This window comes from Rhinolophus sinicus, linkage group LG05, assembly GCF_036562045.2.
Source record: "Rhinolophus sinicus isolate RSC01 linkage group LG05, ASM3656204v1, whole genome shotgun sequence".
NCBI lineage: Eukaryota > Metazoa > Chordata > Mammalia > Chiroptera > Rhinolophidae > Rhinolophus > Rhinolophus sinicus.
This window is the reverse complement of record NC_133755.1, coordinates 119,054,193-119,078,737: the sequence shown is the minus strand read 5'-3', so window position 1 is coordinate 119,078,737 and position 24,545 is coordinate 119,054,193. Positions and strand designations below refer to the sequence as shown.

Sequence of the window (24,545 nt, the reverse complement as noted above, 5' to 3'; positions counted from 1 at the left end):
GTTGATAGGTCTGTTTAGATTTTCCAGTTCTTCGTGATTCAGTCTAGGAAAGTTGTATATTTCTGAGAACTTATCCATTTTTTCTAGTTTATTGAATTTGGTGGCATATATTATTTCATAGTATTCTTATGTGATCCTTTGTATTTCTGTGGTATCTGTCATAATTTCTCCTTTCATTTCTGATTTTGTTTGTCTTTTTTCCTTAGTGAGTCTATCTAGGGATTTGTCAATTTTATTAATCTTTTCAAAGAACCAGCTCTTCATTGCATTAACTTTTTCTCTCTTTTTTTGTTCTTTATTTCATTTAATTCTCTAAATTTTATTATTTCCTTCCTTCTGCTATCTTTGTGCTTCATTTGTTCTTTTTCTAGTTCTTTAAGATACAATGTTAGGTTGTTTTTTTTTGGATTTTTCTCGGTGGGTTTTTTTTTTTGTTTTGTTTTTTTTTTTTTTTTTTTTTGAGATAGGCCAGTAATGATATAAACTAGAGAGAGATTTTTATTTTCTTTTTAAATATTTTTTAAATGGAATAGAGGATGCCTTTCTAAATTTAGGCTTCTGATAAAAGTATACCTAAGAATGAAATAAAAGTAACTCTTCTTGTCTAATTTGGTGATTCAGTTGTGTCTAGTAAAAGTTATGGAAAGACATAGGCCTCTAAACCCAACTATTAGATTTAGTATGAAAGCATTTTAGACTGAGGCAGACTAATGTTAAGCTAGTAATAGCCCTCTCATTTACTAAGTGTTTTTTATATGTCAAGGCCTATGTTAGGTACCAGGGACCCAAAGACACAGATATGACTCCATTTTTCATATTGGACCATGAGCTACAATGGGGCAGAGACATACGTAAATTAACAATTATAATTGTGTGTGATAAGGACTATAATAGAAGTACATATGATAAGGATTAACACAAATGTCAGTATCTGTTCTGTAAGGTAGTTATTACTCTCATTTCTAGGTAAAAAAGCAGAGCTGCAGAGTGGTCAGATTAACTTGTCCATAAGTAACAGAGTCAGGTTGTGGTCTAGGTCTCTGGCTACAAGTCCAGTGTCCTTTGCCCCATTCTGCATGGAAGAAAAAATCAAAGCCTGTCTTTCATTTGAGGGTGATGTCAGAAAAGACTTTTTGAAGGTTATAGTGTTTAAGATTGTTCTTGAGAGATGAGATCTCAAAAGGGTGAGGGTAGAGACATTCTAGGCAATTAGAACAGCATGAAAAGATATCAGTACAATATTGTTGACACAGTTTGTAGCCAAGAAAATATTAGGAAGGTAGCTGAGCCTTCTAGTGAAAGACCTTATACTTATTGCGTTGAGGTATTTATATTTAATTAAATGGGCAATAGGAGGCCCCAGGGGTTTTTTGAGTGGCTGCTATGATCAGTTATTTTACCACAAATATATCTAGTTGAGCTGGAGGTGATTCAGAGAACAGGTTATAGAGCAGTCCAAGCAAGAGGTAATGAGGGCCCTGTTGTGGGCTACCTTTTCATTTGGTTCAAGTGGTTGAGAGTCTGATATAATCGTGCAAAAAGTAGGTGATCGCAAGTTTGAGAGCTATTTGGGTTTGTTGCTATTTTCTTTTTTAGTGCACAATTATTTACAACTCTTAAAGTTGTTTCCCACTTACATCTATTTCTTTAATTCTCTTATTTTGATGATACTTTCTTACCTTAGAGAGATTTTCTAACATATTTTCATTGCTTAAAACTATCAAAAAGAGAGATTTTGTGGCAAAATGTAGTGGGGTTTATATTTACTTGCCTACCTAAAACAACTGAGACACTGGACAGAGTTTATCAAGTAACTCTTTTCACTGTATTGGACGTTAAGCAGTAAAGGACAGTGATCTGTGAGAAATGGAAAACAAGCAAGGTGATATCTAGGATTGTCCCAGCTTACTGCCATGAGAGAATTTCCAGACTATAGCAGAGTATGGAGGACCCCATTTGGATCCTACTGATCTCCTGCATTGTGGAGGAGATAGATCTTTGAGAAGACGGAGAAAATTGAAAAGCATTTATTCAGACCAATCAGAAAAAGGAAAGAAGACATAAATTACCAATAGCAGGTAATTATGAGAGAGGTGACACTACTACTGATTCTAAAGATGTGTAAAGGACAATAGGGAATTCTACTAACAACTTAATGCCAATAAATTCAACAACTTGTATGAAAAGGACAAATTTGTTGAAAGGTACAAACTACTGTTTCCCCGAAAATAAGACCTAGCCAGGCAATCATCTCTAATGCATCTTGTGGAGCAAAAATTAATATAAGACCCGGTCTTATTTTACTAAAATATAAGACCGGATATAATATAACATATTATAATATAATATATATAATATAATATAAAGACTGGGTCTTATATATTATAATATAATATAATACTGGGTCTTACATTAATTTTTGCTCCAAAAGGTGCATTAGGGCTGATTGTCCAGCTAGGTCTTATTTTCAGGGAAACAAGGTACCAAGGCTCATTCAAAAATGAATTAATAACCTGACTAACTGTGCATCTATTAAATAAATTGAATTTATGGTTGACAGACATCTGACACACAAAACTCCATGCCCAGATGACTTCATGGGTGAGTTCTACCAAATATTTAAGAAAGAAGTAATCTCAGTTCTATACAAATTCTTCCAGAAAATTGAAGATGAGAGAATGCTTCTCAACTTATTCTATGATACCAGCATTACTCTGATCTCCAAACCAAAGACATTATGAGAAAAGAAAAATTATAGACCAATATCCCTCATGAACATAGATGTAAAAATTCATACACATTTTTAGCAAATCAAATTCAACAACAGGTAAAACACCATGACTAAGGGGATTTATCTCAAGAATGCAAAGTTGCTTAAACATTTGAAAATTAATCAATGTAATTCACCAAACTGAAACACTGAAAATGAAAAACTTTGTGATTATCTCAATAGATACAGAAAATGTATTTGACAAAATTCATTATCCATTCATGGTTTAAAAACAAACCTCTCAGCAAATTAGGAATAGAAGAGAACTTCCTTAACTGCACATAAAATAATAGAACATCTATGAAAAACTTATAGCTAACATCACACTGACTAGTGAAAGACTGAATGCTTTCTCCATAAGATCAGAAAAAAAGACAGAGATGTTCTCTCTCACCATTTCTATTCAGATTACACTGGAGACCCTAGCCACACAAAAAAATATCAAAATCACAAAAAACTGATTTTATCACAAATAACATGGTCATCTATGAAGAAAATATGATGGAGTCTACCAAAGAGAACGGATAAATGAGTTTAGCAAAGTTGCAGGATTGAAAATCAATATATAAAAATAAGTTTTATTTCTCATTATTGGCAGTGAGCAATTAGAAATTGAAATGAAAAATACCATTTACAATATCATCAAAAATGAGAAATACTTTGGGAATGTATTTGACAAAATATGCATAAGACCTGTAAACCTATATACTGAAAACTACGAAACACTGTTAAAGCAAATCTAAATAAATGGTAAGACCGACCATGTACACAGATTGGAAGACTCAATATTGTTAAGATGCTAATTCACCCAAAATTGATCTATAGATTCAACAGAATCCCAATCAAAATCCCAGCAGACATTTTTTGTTAAAGTTTATAAGCTCAGTTTAAAACTCATATAGAAATACAAAGGATCTAAAAGAGCCAAACCAGCTTTGAAAAGAAACAAAGTTGAAAGGCTAACACTATCTGATTTCTAGAACTATTATAAATTTGCAATAATCAAGATAGTGTGGTGCTGGTGTAAAGATATACAAATAGATCAATAAAACAGGATAGAGTCCTGAAATAGACCCAAAGATTTGTGGTCAATTGATTTTTGACAAAAGATTCAAAGGAAATTCAGTGGGGGAAAGAAAAGTATTTTCAACAAATGGTGCTGGAACAGTTTAATATCCAAATGCAAACAAACAAACAAATCAATCAATAAATAAATCATTAGTCATACCTCATACCAGTTATAAAAACTAACAATGTATTATAGACCTAACTATACAACCCTGAAACTATAAAGACTTCTAGAAAAGACGTAGGAGAAAATGTTTATGACCTTGACTTAAGCAAAGATTAATTCTTAGATATGACAACAAAAGCATGATCCATAAAAGAAAAACTTGATAAATAGGACTTCATAATTAAGAACCTTTGTTCTTTGAAAGCTACTGTTTGAGAGAATGAAATGAGAAGCCACAGACTTAGAGAAAATATTTGCAAATCATGTGATAGAGGCCTTGATCTAGAATAACTCAGTAATAAGAAACAATCCAATAAAAATGGGCAAAAGATATATAGCAATGGCAAATAAACTAATGAAGAGCATATGAAATAAACGCGCAACATCATTAGTCATTAGGGAAATGCAAAGAAAAACCACCAGAGATACCATGTCACACCTATTAGAATGGGAAAAAACAAAACAAAACAAAAACAACTGTAATGCTCATGCACTGCTGGTGAGAATATAACATGACATGACCATTTTGGAAGTAGTTTGGCAATTACTTAAATATTTACTTTCAAATAACTTAAACATTTCACTCCTAGGCAATTACCCAAGGGAAATGAAAGCACATGTTCATAGAAAACTTGTGCACTAATGTTCATAGCAGCCTTACTTGTAATAACCAAAAACTGGAGTCTCCCAAATGTCCATTAATAGGTGAATGGATAAAAAAAAGTTTTGGTATGTCCATATAACAGATACACCTCATCAATAAAAAGGAATGAACTAGTGATACATGCAACAACCAGATGAATCTCAAAATAATTATGCTGAGAAAAAGAAGCCAGACTTTTCCCCTATCCACCCCCACCCCCAAAAGCATGATTCTCTTTATAGAAAATTTAGAAAATACAAACTAATGTATATTGGCTGACAGCAAATTGGTGATTACTAAGGGACAAGGGGAGGAGAATGGGGAGGAGTAAGGAAAGAAGAATATAAAAGGGATTGAGGAAATCTTTGGAGGCGATGGGTATGTTCATGATCTAGATTTTGCTGATAGTTTTATGGGTGCATATGTTTGTCAAAACTTATCAAATAGTGTACTTTACGTGCAGGTTTTAGTATGTCAATTATACTTCAATAAAACTTGTTAAAACTACCAAAAAGATATCTATAGCCCCAAGTTTAACTAAGACTTTGAAGTCTAAGGATTTCAAATATGACAGATATTTGGCATTTAGATTCTCACAATTTTTAGTATTTTTTGTATATTTATGTTTATGCTTTGTTTAATTTTTTGAAATTCTTTAAATGGAAATGCTTTATATGGTGAGGGAGTAAAACAGTAGAAACTCATAAACTACTGGTAAGAATATACAAGAATTTACTAGTAAATTGGTACAATCACTATGTAAAACCATTTCGTAAAGTGAAATATGTGCATACCCTACAAAACTAGCAATTGTCTTTTTAGGTATAGACCAGCAATAGCAGCTCTCAAACTGGTCCGAGGACTTTTTTGTACTCTTAAATTATTGACGAATTTAAAGAGCTTTTGTTTATATGAGTTATACCTCAAGATATTTACTTTATTAGAAAACAAAACTGAGAAATTTTAAAAATATTTTTCATGTTAAAATAACAATAATAAATCTATTGACATTTTAACACAAATAATACTTTTAAGGAAAGTAATTATTTTCCCAAACAAAAAGTATAGTGAGAAGAGTGATATGATTTTATATCTTTATATATCTCTTTAATATCTTGCTTAATAGAAGATGGATAGATGCTTATATCTGTTTCTGTATCCAGTCAGTCGGGATTATGTATATTGCTTTAGTTAATGTATATAAGGAAAATCTGACCTCACACAGATGTACAGTTGAAAAACTTAGTAGCCTTTTCAGAAAATTGGGGATATTCTTCTTTGGTACGACACCATAACTTTCTAAGTGGTAGTTTCTTAAATTTAAATTGCAATGTTGAATCTGAAACCATGTCAGTGAACTTTTTACTCTGCCATTAAAATCCAACTTTTATACTCTGTTATATTAAAATCCATTCTCATTGGTCTGTCTGTACTTTGAATGAATTGAATGCGTTATTTTAAGTGTAATAGCTACACTAATCATTTGGAAAATACTGGTTCACTGAGTTATTCACAGCTTCCAAAATTTTGACACTTTTCATTATATAATATCAACAAATGATATTCATTAATGTCACCAGTGACCTTATGAGAAAAGTCTTAAAGAACTGGAAAATTATCAGGTTTACGGTTGCAGACACAAGTTTTCTAAAATTCTAGCTTTTACTTGAAAGATTAAATTTTATCATTGGCAACCAGTGCTGTCATTCTTTTTTTTTTTTTTTTGAAGTGACAGCTCACTTTCTTTATTTTCAAGAAAATAAGTCTGAATCACCATTGGTTTGAAGTCTGTCAATCAGTCTTTAAAGTACAATAGTCTATGACAAAAGTGGCTAGTTCAGCTCAGTTCAGTCACATGATTGCTTATCCTTGAGACAGCCATTGATTTTTGTTATACATCAGAAGTGCTTTATGCATACTTTCTACTTAGTGACAGAACAGGGTGGGCAGATATTTTCTATAAAGGGTCAGACAGTAAATACTTTAGGCTTTGGTAGCAGTTTCCTAGTTGTACATTCTGTTCTTGGGAATCGGCTTGCTAAGATTTTCTGTAATATTTGACCCTGGTGACTCCCAACTGCTTCTTGGAATTTTTGAAGCTCCCTTCTTAGTTGGCTTCCACAATTTCACTTTCCTGGGCTTCTCTTTACCATTCTGACTGTTCTTTCACTTATGTTTCTTCCATTCGTCTCTTAAATGTTGGTCTTTCTTTTCTTTGATTCTTACTTTTCTTATTTATAACATACAATTTTCATGATCTTTGCGTGATCTTTGGGTTCCTCTTCTACTTTGAGCTCCAGTTTCGTTACCGATCACTCCCAAATTTGTATCTAGGCCAAATGTTTCTCCTGAGCTTTAGAATATGCTTCCAGTCTCCTATCAGACACCTCGAATTAGCTCTCCAACAGCAACCTCAAATGTATCATGTCCAAAATAGTTTATGTCTCCTTTGAAAACAACTTTCCTTCTATTTCAGTAAAAAGCATTTACAGGATCCCAAACCAGAAACCTTGATTTGTTCAGGATTCCTTTTCCCTTCACCTCTTAATATCCATTTACTCACCTGTAAATCCTGTCAGTTGTACCTCCTAAATACCTTTCTGCTCCATTCATTATCTCTTCCACCTCCACTGCTATTTCATTAGTTTAGGTTCGTCTCATCTCTGAGTCTCAACTGAGCTTTCTAACTTAACCATTTTTCTGTCTTGTAATATCTCTAGGCAAAGAAGATTATTCCTTGTCCTGTGCTTCTGTTTACCTTGCAGGTAGTATTTAGCAGTTGCTGAATAATGTTGTTGACTGTAAAAATGAAATCTTATTGATACCTTTCCAGGGTATCCGCTTAGTCTGTAGAGTCCAAACTCTTTAATGTCACGTGTGAGATCCCTCACTGGCCATTGCCTAGCCCTTAAGTTCCTGTCCACACCCAGCCCCCAGACCACCACAGGTCTCCAAGGACACAACACCTCTTATGGGAGTGTTTTTGCATATTTACTAAAAATGTACTTCTCACTCCTCTCTCGTGTCATAGTTGACTTTAGGGTCTTCCCATGGAGTCCTTCCTAATCCATGTGTTCTCATAATGCAGTGCACTCTATGTATAGCATATTTACAGACATTTATTTTGGATGCCTACTTTTTTCAGACCATTTGCAATCCTATAATAGCCCTGAAAGGTAGTAATTATTACCCCCATTTAAAAGAGACATTAAGGAATTTGCCCAGAGTCACACTTCTAGGCAGGAGCTAAGCTGAGTTCTGGATGGGCTCTTTCTGCTCTATTATTGCCTCTCTTTACTTATCTCTTATAGGAATTTCTCTATTATCTGAATATGTATTTGTCTCCTCTGACCAGCGCTATGTTTCTGTATCTCCAGAGCTCAGTTCAATAAATAAACAAATAGAGGAATTTGTAACTAACACAGAATTTCAAGTATAAAATGGTCCCATGATATAGTCTCAGAAAACAATGTTATAATGTAGTGATTTTTCTTTTTCAAATAACTTCATATTTTGGGCTAAAATGTGGGTTTTGTACATTTTGTTCAACAAATTTTTATTGTGCATAGTGCTCTGAGAAGTGCTGCACAGGAAACAGACATTGGTATGACTGTTTGCATCCTCAAGGAGCTTTGAAATCATAGGAACTTATGACACATACACATCTAATCTGAACATCCAGCAAGAACAAAATGCTGCAGGTTTTAAAGCAGAGGGAGGTCACTTGGGGCTGCATTTAAAAGGGACCAGGAAAGATTTCTTGAAGGATGGATAGCATTCCAATAAAGGAAAATATTGAGGGAGGGGTGTTAAGGGAATAGGGATGAGGACTGGAATTAAAAAAAATATGTATGTAAAGTAAGAAATAAGCCTGGTTTGGTCCATTTATAATTCAGAACAATTATTGATACCCTTTAGTCTAGAAGTTAAGAGCTATTTCAGTGATGGAATATCAGCTTTTTAAACCTTGTTATAAAATAAAGAAATGCATAAAACAAATGCACAGTTTAATGATTACTGAGTATGGATTTTGAGTAAGGAAAAGCATGGGTTTGTCTCTATATTTGTTGTGTGGGATTTCTTAGGAACTGGGTATCATATGCAGTTCTCTGCATGGCGGATATCGCCTGCAAAAGACGTCATAGGGTATTGTTTTCTCTGACATCCACGCTGCCTCAGTGTGGCTTAGCTTCTCTTCTTAGCACATGATCTTTGGTTGCCTCAGCTAACTTTTTGACAGCACCACCATGTTTTCTGAATGCTAGGCAGCCCCTCTTGGCCACTATATAAAAATAATTTGTCCTGAGATACACCCGGAATCATACTGATTATATGTAGATGTGGATGGTGAATATATTTTAAAGGTTTACTCTCTTAGCAATTCAAGTCAAATTATAGTAATTTAATGCATGCATGATGTTCTGTAAAAGCTTAGATGGGTGTAGTAGAATTCTTTCCTGTTTTACTTGCTATTTGCTCTCATTCTGCCACTTACAGGACAAGTATATTTATTAGCATCTGTCAAGATTGTATTTATTAGCATCTATCATGATTAAAATCCAAGTGAAGTATGCTTTTAGCTATAGTATTTCAAAAAAATACATTCATGTTACTGACTTCAAATGGAGCATAGAGTAAATGTCCACGTATTTGAAGCAATTGTTCTTGGAGGGAAAACAAAAAAGATTAATATGAGGCTTAGATTTCCTGGAGTTTGTAATTTTCAAAAATGACATTGGTATCAGAAAAGAGATAAATGACATCAGAAAAGGGTACAGAAGAGGATTCAATAGAAAAAATAAGTTCAAGAGAAAACAAATACATTGGGTAACAAATATATTTATGTATCCACAAAAATATGTGTGAAAATATTATAGTTTAATTCTTTTACATTTTATGAGCTATTGTCAAAGCAATTTCAGATTCATATTTTAGTAAATAGGTTTAAAAATTTTAAATTTGAAATGAATTTTTGTATGTAACGATTAATATCATTAATTGATATCTTCTATTTTCATAGATTTGATCCAGGCTACCAATGAGACCAATGTTAATATTCCTCAGATGGCCGACACGCTCTTTGAGCGGGCAACAAACAGTAGCTGGGTGGTTGTATTTAAAGCTTTAGTCACAACACATCATCTCATGGTGCACGGAAATGAGGTAAACGAAGTAAACTTCTCTTTCCTTGGTGGAGGAGGGAGGCTTTTACAGAAGACTATGGTGATGACTTAAGGCCCTTTGCATTTCCACCAATTAGAAGAAAAAGGGGAAATCTGTGGTTGAAAATCATCTCGAGTACAATTTTAATCTTCTCTTTAGCTATTTTCAAAAAATGAAAGTTAAGTTAGGCATTTTCTTGGATTGAACTATTGAATATTACTGGTACCTGAAATGTATGTACCATGTAAATATATTAGTGGGCAAAAATGTTAGGAGAAAGGAACAATAAGATTATTTTTCCCATAGGAAATATTCCTTGTACCTTTAAGTGAAAATTGCTGTTATAAAAGTGTTTAATTTTGGAAAATATTAATAAAATAAAAATTACCCATTTATATGGGATGCTTACTGAGTCCTATTAAATTGCAGTGTTTCTGTTATATACAGAAATGAAAGATCATATAATTTAATTCTAATTCAGTGAGTATTATTTAGTTTTTTTATTCCTCCTTCAGAGAAAGCAGACTAGGAAGCTTCATAACTGAAAGAAAAGAGATCATAGTGAGAATTTGTAAAAAATAAAAAATTCCCTTTAGAATCAGAAATTATTTAAAGGTATGATTTGAGAATACTGGTGTTTAATTCTAGTGTTTTTGTTTTTCAGAGATTTATTCAGTATTTGGCCTCTAGAAATACACTATTCAATCTCAGCAATTTTTTGGACAAAAGTGGATCCCATGGTGAGAATACTTACATTTTATTATTTTGTTGCTAATGTTTTTGATGCAGATTATTTTTATTTTTGAAGTGAGTTTATTAATCCGAAATCATTGTAATCGATAGTTCTCTTGGGTGCTTACGAAAAAATGTAAAAGCATATAGTTAGTTTATAGTAGCTTTAAAATATTTTGTTGTTAGATAACTTCGCATATAAATTATATGTTGATTTTATGTGTGTCTTTTTCAGTGTTTACCTTAAAAAGTGGATATGTTAGACCCACAGTTGTTTGTTTATGAAGGTGCAGGAAGCAATGAAATGAAAGATACTTTGTGAATTTAAAAAAAAAAAAAAAGATTCCAGTCTTAAAGAAATGTTTGTTATAACTTAATAAAATTCGAATTGCAATCATTTGTTTATTCATCATATTTACTGGTTGCTGTTATGTGTGAGACAAGCACACCAAGCAAGCGGATAGTTATCAGAGAGCTACACGTGTTAAGTCTGAAACAGGCGGTTATTTGAAACAGTGAACGAAAATGCAAGGAAAAATCTGAGCAGACAGTCTGCACAAGGAAGGTAGCATAACTAATCTGAATAGTCCTGGAATGTCTCATGCCAAAAGTATTTTTGCCTGTAGTAGGATTTTAAATGAGGCCTATCTGATAACACTTATTGACCTCGTCCTGGAATTATTTACATTTGGGGCGTTAAAAAAATTGGTACTAAGCAAAGCACAATTGAAGGTATTTTATTAATTAGTTTAATTTCTTCTGCTCCTTCCCCCAGGTTATGATATGTCTACCTTCATTAGGCGCTATAGTAGATATTTGAATGAAAAGGCTTTCTCTTACAGACAGATGGCGTTTGATTTTGCCAGAGTGAAAAAAGGGTATGTTTTTTTCTTTCTTACATGTACTTATTTGAGCAGAATAAGTTTTTGAAGCAACCTTTATTTTAACTAAGCTTAAATGCCAACTAATTTTGTTTATGAAGGACAAGTTTACAATCACCCGAAAAAAGAAACTTGATTAATAATATTATAGAAGTTAGCCTTGAAGTTGCAATATGTGTTACTTTATTTATATTTTCATGCAGGAAATCTGTCTTTCTGCTCAGAGTTGACATGGCATACCATTTTATTTGTTAAAATCAATGCAAAATTCTTAAAAACATATATACCTTTAAACTTTAAATGGGGAGAATTTAAATATAGTTCATTTAGAAGCACAGTAGGTATAGATCACAATAGTTATTTCAATGTATTTTGGTTGAGGTGAAACTGAACTGTGTATACAAATAGAGATCTGTTTTTGAGAGGTCATACCATCTGGTATTTCACACGTGTGCACGCATGCGCATACACACACTATAATTGTACTAATCATTAATACTAACCATTAAATAAGCCTCATTGAAAATTTGCATTTTAATTAATAATTAGTATGTACTTCCCTCTAAAAAGATGTTTGAATTTAATCACAAGTGTTCAGCCAAAAGTTTGTGCAAATCTTGTATCTGTTCCTAACTTGAAATAATAGCAAGGTGTTGTAGGTGTAGGAGGCTTAATATTTTAGTCTGAAGAATCCACACAGAAAGCTAAATTCTATTTTCCTAATAGCTCACCTAACCTTAACTTTGAACTTTTTTTTTAATCATGGTAGTGAACAATATAAAATTGCTTATTCAAAATAAATTGATTTCTTGTGGATGACCATTTTATAAAATTACAGAATTGTACACCTGAAACCTATGTAACTTTACTTACACTTGTCACCCCAATAAACTATAATTTAAAAAAAATAAGATTTTTACTTCCTCCCCTTCTTATTAGAGATTATTCCAGTCCATACACCATCTGCTGACTTTTAACGTAGCCATGGGCAACAATTGTTGATGTTCCCACCTGCACTGTGGCCTCTCTACCACAGGTCCACAGCCTTCTTAGAAACTTCTGCACCCGTTCATGGGCACGTAAGGACAGTTTGGGGTGCTTTCCTTACCGCTGAAGTGGGAAAGATCTGGAAAGTTGTCATTATCAGCCTGTTCACTTCACCTTGGTATTTTCCTGAGCTACTTCAGTACTGCGAATCCTTGACCATCACTGGATACAGGGACTCCCTAAGAGACCTGTGGGTGATACGGGGTTCAGTGCCCTCTCTGACACACCCTCCAGCACTAACCTCCAGTTGTGATCTCTACAGCTAGTGAAGCTCTTAGCTCCTTATGGCCAAACTACGCACATCCGCACGCATGTTTCTTCACTGATGCTTCATAGTGTAACGGCTGCTCCCCGTCCTACAGGTTTGGAAGACTTCTAAGACATGTTTTTGCTCCCTTTCTCAGAAACAAACTGACATTTAGGAAACTTGCATTTTTAATAGTATTATCTCTGTTATAGATGTAGAAAAATCCTTTCCGAAATTCAGCTGACCTCTTTTATCCAGGCCACACTGCTTTCTTCCTGAAGGCCGTGCCGATGTGAAAGAAAGCATTGCCTGTGTGGTTGAAGAATGAGAACAGATAAGAGGAAGTAGTGCAGAGAGGGAAGTCGAATATAACCTCTTCGGGTCTCAAAATAATCCCACAAAATTCACAAGGAAATAGGGGAGAAACAGCTTAGAACAATGCATGTTGTCTTGAATTTTCCATATACGAGGAAGTTTTATCTTTCTCTTTTTTTAAAAAATTGTAGGGCTGATGGCGTAATGAGGACAATGGCTCCTGAAAAGCTACTGAAGAGTATGCCAATACTACAGGGACAAATTGATGCACTGCTTGAATTTGATGTATGTATCTCACTGGCAAGCGTTTCTCACACAATCAATATTGTCTTTTATTTGAAGGTGGACTCTAGATAAAGCTGGGAATATCCTCAGGAAGCAGATTTTGATCTCTTTCATTGAAATGAATTAGATAAACACTTAGTTTAGGCTGTTAGCACAGTAGAGATGATTTGGGCTGCCCAGATTGTCTGAGCAGTTTACCAGTAATTTACTTAAGTCACGGAAAAATATGAGTGATGCATTCTTGGAACCCCATGTTTGGAGCAGGATGGTAGTCGCCTATTGTGTTTGAGAGGACGTAGCTGCAAATGTACCCTCAGGAAGCTAAGCAACGCCACCTGCTGTTAGAAGCCATTTTATAGAGACTGCTTAAATGATACTGTCCGCCAAAGGGAATTATTTTTGTTCTTTCTTGGTCCTTCTTCCTGGCAATACCAACATGACTGGTCTCTTAAAACCATAACTGTATCTTGGTTGTGGTAGTAAATACACTAGCCTCACATGTGATAAGACTGCATAGAACTGAACACACACACACATACACACACACACACACACACACACACACACAAATGAACACAAGTGAAATAGTGGAAATCTGAATAAGATTGGTAGATTGTATCAATATCAATATCCTGGCTGTGATATGGTACTATAGTTTTACAAGATATTACCATTGGGAGAAAATGGGAAGATGGTACATGAGAATCTCTATATTTTTTACAACTGCATATGGATTTACAGTTATTTCAAGATAAAAAGTTTAAATAAACATATCTGATTCATTCAAATAAAATATTTTGACATGTAGTAAGATTCTTAACTCACATCGTTAGCTTTCCTCTCTTTTGGTGGTTGTTTAAAACAATTTTCTTCAAATATTAATAACTTAAAATCTGTTACAATTGCATGGTTTAATCTATAATTGAGCCTTAGTCACAACACCCAACTCCTATGACATTTCAGTAAAAGCAGCAAAGCATCTTGTTTTTTGACAGATGATATAGTAAGGACTTCACTAGGTATTTATGGAATTACTTCTCTCAACTTTTTTTTCTTTTTGTGCATTTATTCTTGTTTGCCTTTCTTGCCCTTAGTAATGGTACTACTATCTTCAAGGAGAAAAGTCATAAAGGGAAAAAGAACAGAGCTTGAGAAGTTGTGAATAAGGATTGGGGGATTATTCTTCTTTGTGTTGGTGATTAGAGTATTTGGTGGATGGGTGAATGCTGTGAGTCTCAAGAATTGTTTTAGGGGCAGCTGGTAACCTATTCCCCATGCTATGCTTCCTCACCGAGTCACTGCAGGCCCCTGGAGCCCGAACCCTTCCTCAGAGAACATTCCATAGGGGAAGTGGAAGAATGTAATATAACATAGTAAAAGCAACAAAAGACTAGATGTTCAAAAGCTGGATTTGAGTAATCTATAGCTCACTGATCAAATAGAATGTATGTGTCTTATAATTAATAGGACTCACTGCATTGTATTAAATTGAAGCAAAGAAATGAAATCTATCTTTTGATATTGGTAGGGTTACTAAAAGAATTACACAACATTTGTAGAATATGAAAGAATTTCTTAGTAATCATTTAAGATATTTTAACGTGCTCTGAGAAAAACTGTCATTTGATGATATGATTTAACATATTAAATTTTCATTTCGTTTTAGGTGCATCCAAATGAGCTAACAAATGGTGTCATAAATGCTGCATTTATGCTTCTTTTCAAAGATCTTATCAAACTTTTTGCTTGCTACAATGATGGAGTTATTAACTTACTTGGTAGGTAGAACTACTGAACAGTGTCTTTGAATAAAGACTTATAAGAATGCAAAGATTTGGATACTGCAGACGAAATACATAAAAATCTAAATATATGATTCATTCCAGTCACATTTATCTGTGGATTTTGACATCAGTCAAGATTAAGTGAGGGGAACGGAAAGCACTCTAGACGTTTTAAGCAGGAAGGGATTTCATACAGGGATTTTGGTGCTTACGAAATTCTAGAATGCCTGAAGGAGTAGGTTCTAGGTTTGTGTCTTGGAATAAGTCCCATAACAATAAATAACTGCTCATCTCTGCTAACAGCGACCGCTGATACCACACCCTGGGGATGTGCAGGAAACAAGAAGCCACCTCATTAAGTATAACAGTGAGAGGGGCCACTCTCGCTCCTAGATTCTCAGACCCATGTACTCTAGCTGTCATGAACAGTGTGCCATATACTGATCAACAGTTCAGAGTACATACTAGAATCCCTGACTTCTTAAAGTATATTTATAGAGCAGGTTTGAAATGGATTCTTCTGCAAACCATTCCATCATTATGTAAGGCCAGCTACTTCTGGACTGATGGGATTCGTGCTAAGACTGATGAATTCTGTGGGGTGAGTCTGTTGTCTCACTTCTTGTGCAGTAAAAATAGAGACAGTGTTGTGTGAGATACCATGATGGTGAGTAATTCCCCAGATGGTTGTTCTGGCAGAGCAATATGAGCAGAGATAGTAAATCCATATCCAGGATAAACTGTTACAGTATAGAGAGATGGCTTCTCTCCTCCCTAGGAATTAATCCTTATCCTGTTATCTGGTGGATGACTCCATACTCCCTGGAGTATGATGCGATGGTGGAAGTTCAGCATTGATCTTGAGTATTGACAGACTAAAGACTTAGCAATGATAGCACATATATCAGCCCATGTTGTTGAACCTATTCATAACCTCCATTTCTGATATAATAGACACATTGTTCATCAACCTATGGATCCCTCTTAGCCTCCAATTATTTAGAGCCTTTTTTGATGTATATGCCCTTTGGTCTGCATTTGCAAGGGATGAAAATAGTCTCATGCTCTTGATTTAGTTTGAGAGGTCAATCCACTACCTTTTCTCAAAACTTTCTTTCACCAATCTTCCAATTTTATTTTTTCCAAGTCCTTGGTTATCCAGGTCAGCAGTTAGTTACTGCACATAATTTCATGTAATTCCATACATCTCACCATCTTTCTTTCAACATAAAGTGGAAAATCAGATAGATACACTGCTTAAAGCTTGGTTTATAATACAAGATTTCCTTCTACTGTCAAGGCCACCCCTTTGTGGGGATATAATGATTCAGCAAACCATTTCAGCTGGTGCCAGCATGAGAAACCATCTCCAAACCAAGTTTGAGGTCTATTTTTCTTCAGCTAGCTGGTGATAGGCAACTCCCCAGAGGTCATAGGTGAGATTTGAGGGAGAAATGGCAGTACAGAAGAGTAGGTGCCCTGAGAATAAGAGCCATCTGTTCCTACAACCTACATGGATATTCAGGATGTGCTTGAGGCTCACCTCTGATGTACAGCTTCAATGTCATGGTGGAGTACTCCTGCACTTGTCCAACTTTATGCTTTGGTATAATACCTGAGATCTTACGATTACTTGATATTCTGTGGTCAGAATCTTAAGTCTCTAGAAGCAAGCCAAGAGCAAATATTCCGAAGGGTATCAGTTACTGTCTGAAGCAGAGGTGGCTCTGCTCCAAAGCACTGGAGCTTCTTCTACTTTCTTATCCTATTCTAGTTTGCCAGAGGCATTCTGCAGCTTTCGGATCTGCTGCCAGCAACTTGAGTGCCTTCAGATCTGCTGGAACAAAGGCCCGTGTGGCGCTAATTTGGAACAGTTGCAGAGCCTTCCCTTCATCTGGACCCTACTTATGTTTGACACCATAGCGGATACTCTGTTTAGAGCAGTACGTGCATATGTACAAGTTACTACCAAAACCACAAAAGCTCAGCAAACTTTTGCTTGCATTTTAGTTATAGGGAGGGCGAGGTGAAGTAATTTGTCTTTCACACAAAGGGGACTTTTGGACCTCCAGAAACTTCACTGAGGTATCAGGTCCCTGAACTTTCATAAATTCTATCTCTTTCCCTTTGATTTGCATGTGTCTTATCAAGGCTCCTAGCATACCTGAAATTCTTGCCCACTGGATACAAGCAGCCTAATGTCATCAAAGTGATATCCCCTGGGATTATGACAGCCAGAGAAGTTGATATCCTTGAAATAAGACAGTGAGAGTGTACTGGCATCCCTGTGAGATGAAAGCTGACTACTTTTGATGGGGTCTGTTTATTGGGATAGAGATAAAAGAATTTTCTAGTTTGATAGCTGCCTGTCGGGAACTGTGCTGATTTTACATTGCTAAAGAGGACATTATCTGGATCTCTGCAAGTAGGGGGTGATCACTGATTAAGTTTACAGTAACCTACTGTTACTCTCTACAGTCTATTCATCTTTTGCACAAACCAGACATCCAGGTTAACTGGAGATATGATGGAATGCTAGCCCTGTATCTTTGCAGAGATTAGGAAACCAGTGGGAGAACTCTGCTAGTTTCAAAGTATATCTATTCCAACTATACATACAACTGGGGAAATAACCACAGATATTTTCATGCATCCACTGGACATAGTTTTCCTTTATCCTCTAATCCTCATGAAGCCTCTACTCAGATTGATAGAACGTAAGTGACATTTTGGGTCCCTACTGAGTAGCATCAGCTTAGTGTGTCCCTGAAAAGTATGTCCTTTTCCCCTGTGCATAGTCACTCTGATAATGGTTCCTTTACAGGAGACGAAAAAGAGCCTTGGCCATGCTTCTAGGACCTTCCTCAAGAATACTTGGAGGGCTTATTGAAATTCAGGTTGCTAGACCCTAACCCAGAGTTTCTAATTCAGTAGGTCTGGGGGAGGGCCTGAGAATTTGCATTTCTAATAAGGTCCTGAGCTGTGCTACTGCTGCTGGTCTGGGGACTTCAGTTTGTGAACCAGTGTGTTAGAGCCACTTCTAGGTGCTCAGGCTAGCATTTTGAATCCCCACTTTTTGGTATGTTCACCCAAATTGATAAATGATAAATTACACTCTAAAATCTAATGTAATAATCCTTCATTTCTGCTCAGAAGAGGGAAAAAATACAAGGCGCCCAGCTAAATTTGTATTCAGAGCAACATGAATGACTTTCCTGTATTAATACATGCAATATTGGGGACATGTGCATACTAAAAATTATTTGTTATTTACAATTTAAATTTATATAGTGTCTTGCATTTTGTCTGACAATCCTATTGCGAACATAAATTTACAAAATCTTGCACTTCTTTTAGTATGTATATTTTTTCCTCTTGGGTCAGATTTTGTGCTGGTCTCCCTCAAGCATGCTGGAATTGCTGGATTCTAATTTCATTCTAGGTACTGAGGCACTTGGCAGGGGGAAGGGGGAAGAAGTAGAGGGATAGGGCAGGAGGAGAATTTTGATTCCCTCATGAGAGGTGGGTTGATGACAGGCTCTCCAAGGAAGGCAGGACCAGCTTCTTGAAATTGAGAGGGAAAAGATTTTTCCAGCATGTATAGCTCATTTGGGTTAAAGTCTATCCAAGGGCTTTTTTTTCCAGTTTTCTTTCATAATTAATATCTTAACTTTCACAAAGGAGACCATGGTGAGGCTAGAAATTTAACTTACCCACATATGTTATAATTTGGCAGCTCATGAGATTAGACTCTCTATCTGACTTTCAACTATGACAGCCCTGTGTCTGCAAGAGTTAAGGTTATTTTAGGGAAGCTTAAAGTACCCCCGTCTGAATGGAGCCTTGAGTCAGTAATTTAAAATCTTGTGTTCTCATTTTCCTTTTAAGCTTTCCAGTAAAGAGCAGCCATCCACACACAGTTCTGCTTGCCTTGGTCCCATCATGGCGGTGTAGCCCAGCAGTTACTTGGTTCGATAAGCTTCATTCTGGGTGCTCATTTCAGAAAATGATAGATGATCATTTAAGTAATTATTTTGCTCCTGTGCAGCACAGACTATGAGACTCCAGTTTTCCAATAGCTGCAGGGGCTCCTCACTGCCTTGAAATCCAATCAGATTACATCTCTAATCCCAGATTCCCGTTTTTGAGGGTCTGATTTCTACAACCACTTCTTGTACTTAGTGCTATTGTCTATTCAAGCAACAGAAACTCTACATATTCTAAATAAAAAGGGATTTAATACATGGAGTTGTGTGTTTATGTAATTATTGTAAGTCTACAGGAACTGGTTCTAGACTCAGCCTCCTGAGATAACTACTGAAATAGTAAGTTCTTACCCACTAGGGAAGCGACTACTAAGGCCACCACTTTAATGTATGCTAAAAACAAGAAGCTGCTGCTACCACCTCTGCTGCTTTGCAACCCTAGGAAACTGGAGAATGGATCCCAGAAGCTATAATCCAGGTGGTAGGGAGCCAGATCAAATGGCTACGACCATAATCATTACTCCTCAAAACCCAGGAAGCTGGTGGGTAGATTGTAGAATGCTGCCAAAAGATAATCTCACGTTTCCAGGCTCATAAAAGCTGTGTTAAGAAACAGCTAAAAAGGTACAGGAACAACAGCTTCTGCCTCAGTTTCACCTTCCAGATCTTCCACAGGTCTGTCTGATTTGCAGAACTAACTTTTCGTCCAGAACCCTGCCTTCCGTGAGTCTAAGGGAAAAGATAGAATGGAGGTTCGTGAGCCAGTCACCCACACTGAACACAGTGCTCTTGGAGGTTTTACCTTCAGTGGGGAAAGATTGTTGTCCATAATATGCGGTTCAAAACCAGTTACCTTTATTTCAGGTGGGAGAGTTTATCGGTGATCCAAATAAGATAGATTTTCCCATTTTCATTTCCTGGCTGATCTTACTCTTCCGTATTTCTCCTAAATGTGAGCTTTTGCTAAAGGTAATTTCTAGTCATCTACCGTTCTCTTTCTGTAGTATGTTCTTCACTGGAAAACCTATTATCTCCATTATGATGAGTCCCAAGTCTATTATTTCAGTCCTTACCTTTATTCTGATCTTTAGTTTTGCATGAAAGTATGTTTTACCAGAATAAGTCCTTATTTTCAAAAGTTTAAACTAAAAAAGATTTATTCCTTTATCACGCCACAATTCTATCTGTATCATTAAAAACCAGGATAGAGTGGAAGAAGAAAGCATCCTTAGATGTGCCCATTTTTTAAAAGACTCACTTCCCTCTCAAATCTTTACATGTAGAACACAGCATGTGTTTATTTTCTTGATCTTTTTGCTTCCCTTGAGTACCCTACAGGGGTGGTCCGCGCTAAAAGTAAAATTATGAAAAGACTATCAACAGGAGGTAATGAGTAGCTACCCTCAATAATTAGTTCTTTGTGTAATTATATATTATTAAACCTTTCTTGAAAAAATTAAAAATACTTTTGAGCTAGTAAAATTACATGCTGAATGAAATCAAGGACTTTAAAGTATGGGAGAATACAGAAATAGCATGTGTTTAACCATGTGCCGATATTAAATAATGGAGATACTGAGCCATCGGTTGTGACCCAAGTTGCCTTGGAGCTGTTGTAGACGTTGGCCTACAATATCTCCATCTGCAGTGTCAGTAATTATTGACTGAGTGACTTAATGAATGACTGGCTGGCAAAACCACTGATAAACTGCTGGTTTTCTTCAAAACTGTGGAGAAAAATACACTCTCGTGCTGAAATTGTAATGGAGCTTAGTGTAATGTACCTTAGTGACTGTGAAGTCTAATCTTAGGAGTGCAGAAAAGAACAACAGCAAATGGATCCTCTGCTTTTCTGTCTAGAAAGCTACAGGTTGAGCAAGAGGATACAATTATAGATTGGAAGGTCATAAAGAGTTTAGTAAACCAAATGTTTTTCACAAAACTTCACTATTTTACAACTAAAAGACACTTTATAATCTTTGAAAGAATTAATTTATGGTCAGTAAAGGAAGTATCAATTTATACAGGGTGTAGATAATTTAGAGAATTCTTTAATTCAGGGAACTTTATAGATGATTGCTTTATGATGTGTAAATTATTGGTTTATAGTGAGCTAGTAAGAAAATAAGAATGCTGTTGAATGCAGTCATAACTTTTGAGATTGTTATAAAGAATTCGATGCTGTTTTCCAAAACAGAATACTGCTATATATGGGACATGAATTGAATCTGTTGTGACAATTCTTATGTTCTGCTTTAACTGTGTTTTCATTATTTGAATTGTTTCATGCGACATATCTTAGAACATAACACCTTTTTTAAATTACTCAGGTCCCCTTGTTTAGGTGCTTAGAACCTCATAGATTTTAGTGCCAAATGTTTTGATTCAAACATATTTAAGTTTTAAGTAATACTGTTAATATAAGCTTTAATAAAATCAAGTATAAAACTCTTTTCAAAATGTCCATCTCTTCTAGAAAAGTTTTTTGAAATGAAGAAAGGACAATGTAAAGATGCTCTAGAAATTTACAAACGATTTCTAACTAGAATGACAAGAGTGTCTGAATTTCTCAAAGTTGCAGAGGTAAGTAATATTGAGCTTTGTTGGGACTATGATTTTGAAATATTAGCTCATGCACCTGGAGTAAATGATAAAATGTATAGTCTGGCAAGACATTCTGCCACAGAGTTACATTGTATTAGGGTTGGAAGTAACCTTAAAAATCATTTCATCCAACTTTTCATTCAGAGCTGTACTTTGCACTCCTACATCCCAATTAGATGATCATTCTATCTTCAAATAAAGGTTTCATGGATATGAGCTCATTTACTGCTTTGCAAGGTATCCATTCCTCCATTCTACCTAATGGTGATTTTTGATTGTAAGAAAGTGCTTACTTTTTACTGAACTCTAGAAAAAAGCCTTAGAACAGTCTGTCCACCATTCTTAGTGTGTAAATGATAAATCATAAAATATCTGACCTTTCTTACTTGTCAATGATTGAAGCAATGAAAAAATAAAACATAAAAAATATAATAGATTTTATAAAGTTTATAAATTGTTTCATAAGGATGTTTTTATACTTAATCAAAATAACTGTAACCATATAGTGGATGTTCTTGGGTTATCTGTAAGTTGGTCTTTTCTCTTATAAAATCCAATTATTGATTCATACTTATATTGGGAATTACGACATTGTTATTGTAGTCCTTTGGCAAGATGACAAATGGGTTTTTAGCTTGCATGTCAACTAACTGATTGCTAGGACTGGCAGAGGTGCTCTGTGCAGGGGGTTCTGAAGCTAAACATCAAAGCATATGATGCCTTGGACGTGGGCCATTCATGCCATGTTTTTGAGGATTTATGTTTTTGCTATTTTGAGGAGAGAGCACAGAACAAGCATATATACAATTTCAAAAGCCTTCTAGCCCATGTTATACTTTAAGTCTCATTTATTCGCAGGAATAATAATTGTCAAATTCGAATTCTGAGGCCAAAATAATATTGTAAAATGCTACCTCTTCAACTTTGGTCCATATGGCTTGTGATCAGAGTAAAACTATTTTTTATGTAACATGGGAAACAAAAGGTAAAGATTAGCTTATATAAATTACATATACAGTAAAGCATGTTCATGTTTGGTCTTTAAGGAAGGATAGAATTACTTGAAACTTTTGCTTTTGCTGTTACACAAGTTTAATTTTTTGTATTTGGTGTGATTTTCCCAGGGTTTAACTGTAATTATCAACATAATATAGTAAAATTTGCCTGATTTCTTTCTGTGAAAATATCAATTATGCCTAAGCACCCAGAGCGGGTTATTTCATTGTTCCACTAATTCCTGGTGTACATGCTTCCCAATTTTCTCATTTGTTATTGTTTATATCGGATAACTAAGGAGCTGGGTATGTGACATTTGGGATATGCATTTCTCTAATCAGCTTAATGACGCTGAGCTCAAAGTCTCCATGAGAAAAGGGGTAGTTGTTTATCAGTTCCTTCTATTTTTACATGTAAAATTTTACTTTGTGTCTCTTGACGTTAGCATAGGCCCAATTCAGGCCATTGTAAATGAGAGCTACAAAAGTCAAGACATCGTTTTGAGAGCCTGTCTTTAAATAACTGAATAATAAATATTTTACTTATATTTGAACATTACAATTAATGTTTTCTGGAGTGGATATTAATTTACAAAACTATTTTTAATATAATAAACATTAAATTGCAATGGATCACCATAATCATTTGTGTTTTCTTTCACATTAAAATTACTTTGTTCATAATTTAAATGCTAATTGTTTGAATACCCGTGTTAGTGGATTGGTTATAATTGATTAATACAGAAATTTTTGACAAATGTACAAAACTTCTTTCTCTTCCAGTTAGTACTCGTATAATGTATGTGGATGTATGGACTCATACCCAATATCTATCCTGTAGTTAGTACCATTTGCCTGAAGAGTGTGTAGAGGACTTCCAGAATGTCATTTAAAAAATTTAGCTGTCTTGGGTATTTGGCAAATGTTAGCAATAAGTTGTTCATCATATTAAAAGAAATGTAGAGTAGTAGAATGATTTCTATGGAAATAGTCAAATTTCCCAAAGGAATTCATTGAAGTGCAGAAAACTTACCGTGTTTTGTGTTATTAAAGAGTCATTGTCCCTCAGTATCCACAGAGGCTTGATTCCAGGGCCCCCTACAGATGCCAAAATCTGCAGATGATCAAGTCCCTTATATAAAATGTCAAAGTGTTTGCCTATAAATTACACATATCCTCTCATATACTTTAAGTCATCCGTAGATGACTTATAATATCTAATATAATGTAAATGCTATATAAATAGTTATACTGTATTCTTTAGGGAATAGGACAAGAAAAAAGAGCCTATACATGCTCAATGTAGACATAACCATCATAGACCTAACTACATACCTCGTACACCTCAGCAGCGACTTAACTTTTTACTACAAATATTTTCTATCTATGATTGTTTGAATCCATGGATATGGAGGGCTGACTGTATGAAAGAGTCCTAAAGCAGGCAACTGAAGCTTTGTAACATGTTGGTTTTACAGGTAATAGGCATTTCTACTGAACACACTTCCCTTTTATAGAACCAAGTTATTTTCAGTTTGCTATTTCAAGGTAAATACCAAGTCGTAGGAGTTATGTCTCCCAGAATATTTGCAGACGGAAAGTGAGGAGATTTCTGCAATACAATCACACCTCAGCTCAATCCTCTACTTACACTGTGGTTCAGAAGTTCAGGGTGGTAAAATTAGCAATGTCAAGGAAGAATTCCTCAATTGTGTCTTTAACCAAATTATCCATTTAATAGAAACACATCATCCTTTACCAAAGTGACTCTAATATTAGGGAGACATAATATATTTATTTAAAAATGCTGACTTCTCCATGACTGTTTTGTAACTACCAGTTTGTACTTCTTAATTCCT

At 35.1% G+C, this 24,545-nt stretch overlaps 1 protein-coding gene across 10 annotated transcripts in view; it reads left to right on the top strand.

Annotated features, from left to right (window-relative positions):
* SNAP91 (synaptosome associated protein 91) overlaps nucleotides 1–24,545 on the top strand; it is a 131,198-nt gene that overhangs the window by 30,165 nt on the left and 76,488 nt on the right. For all 10 annotated transcript variants that reach the window (XM_074333249.1, XM_074333256.1, XM_074333253.1 and 7 more), the window contains exons 3-8: nucleotides 9,668–9,810; nucleotides 10,475–10,550; nucleotides 11,318–11,420; nucleotides 13,224–13,317; nucleotides 14,984–15,095; nucleotides 21,564–21,670. In XM_074333249.1, the coding sequence (XP_074189350.1) occupies nucleotides 9,668–9,810; nucleotides 10,475–10,550; nucleotides 11,318–11,420; nucleotides 13,224–13,317; nucleotides 14,984–15,095; nucleotides 21,564–21,670 (635 nt within the window). The remainder of the gene's footprint in view (nucleotides 1–9,667; nucleotides 9,811–10,474; nucleotides 10,551–11,317; nucleotides 11,421–13,223; nucleotides 13,318–14,983; nucleotides 15,096–21,563; nucleotides 21,671–24,545) is intronic.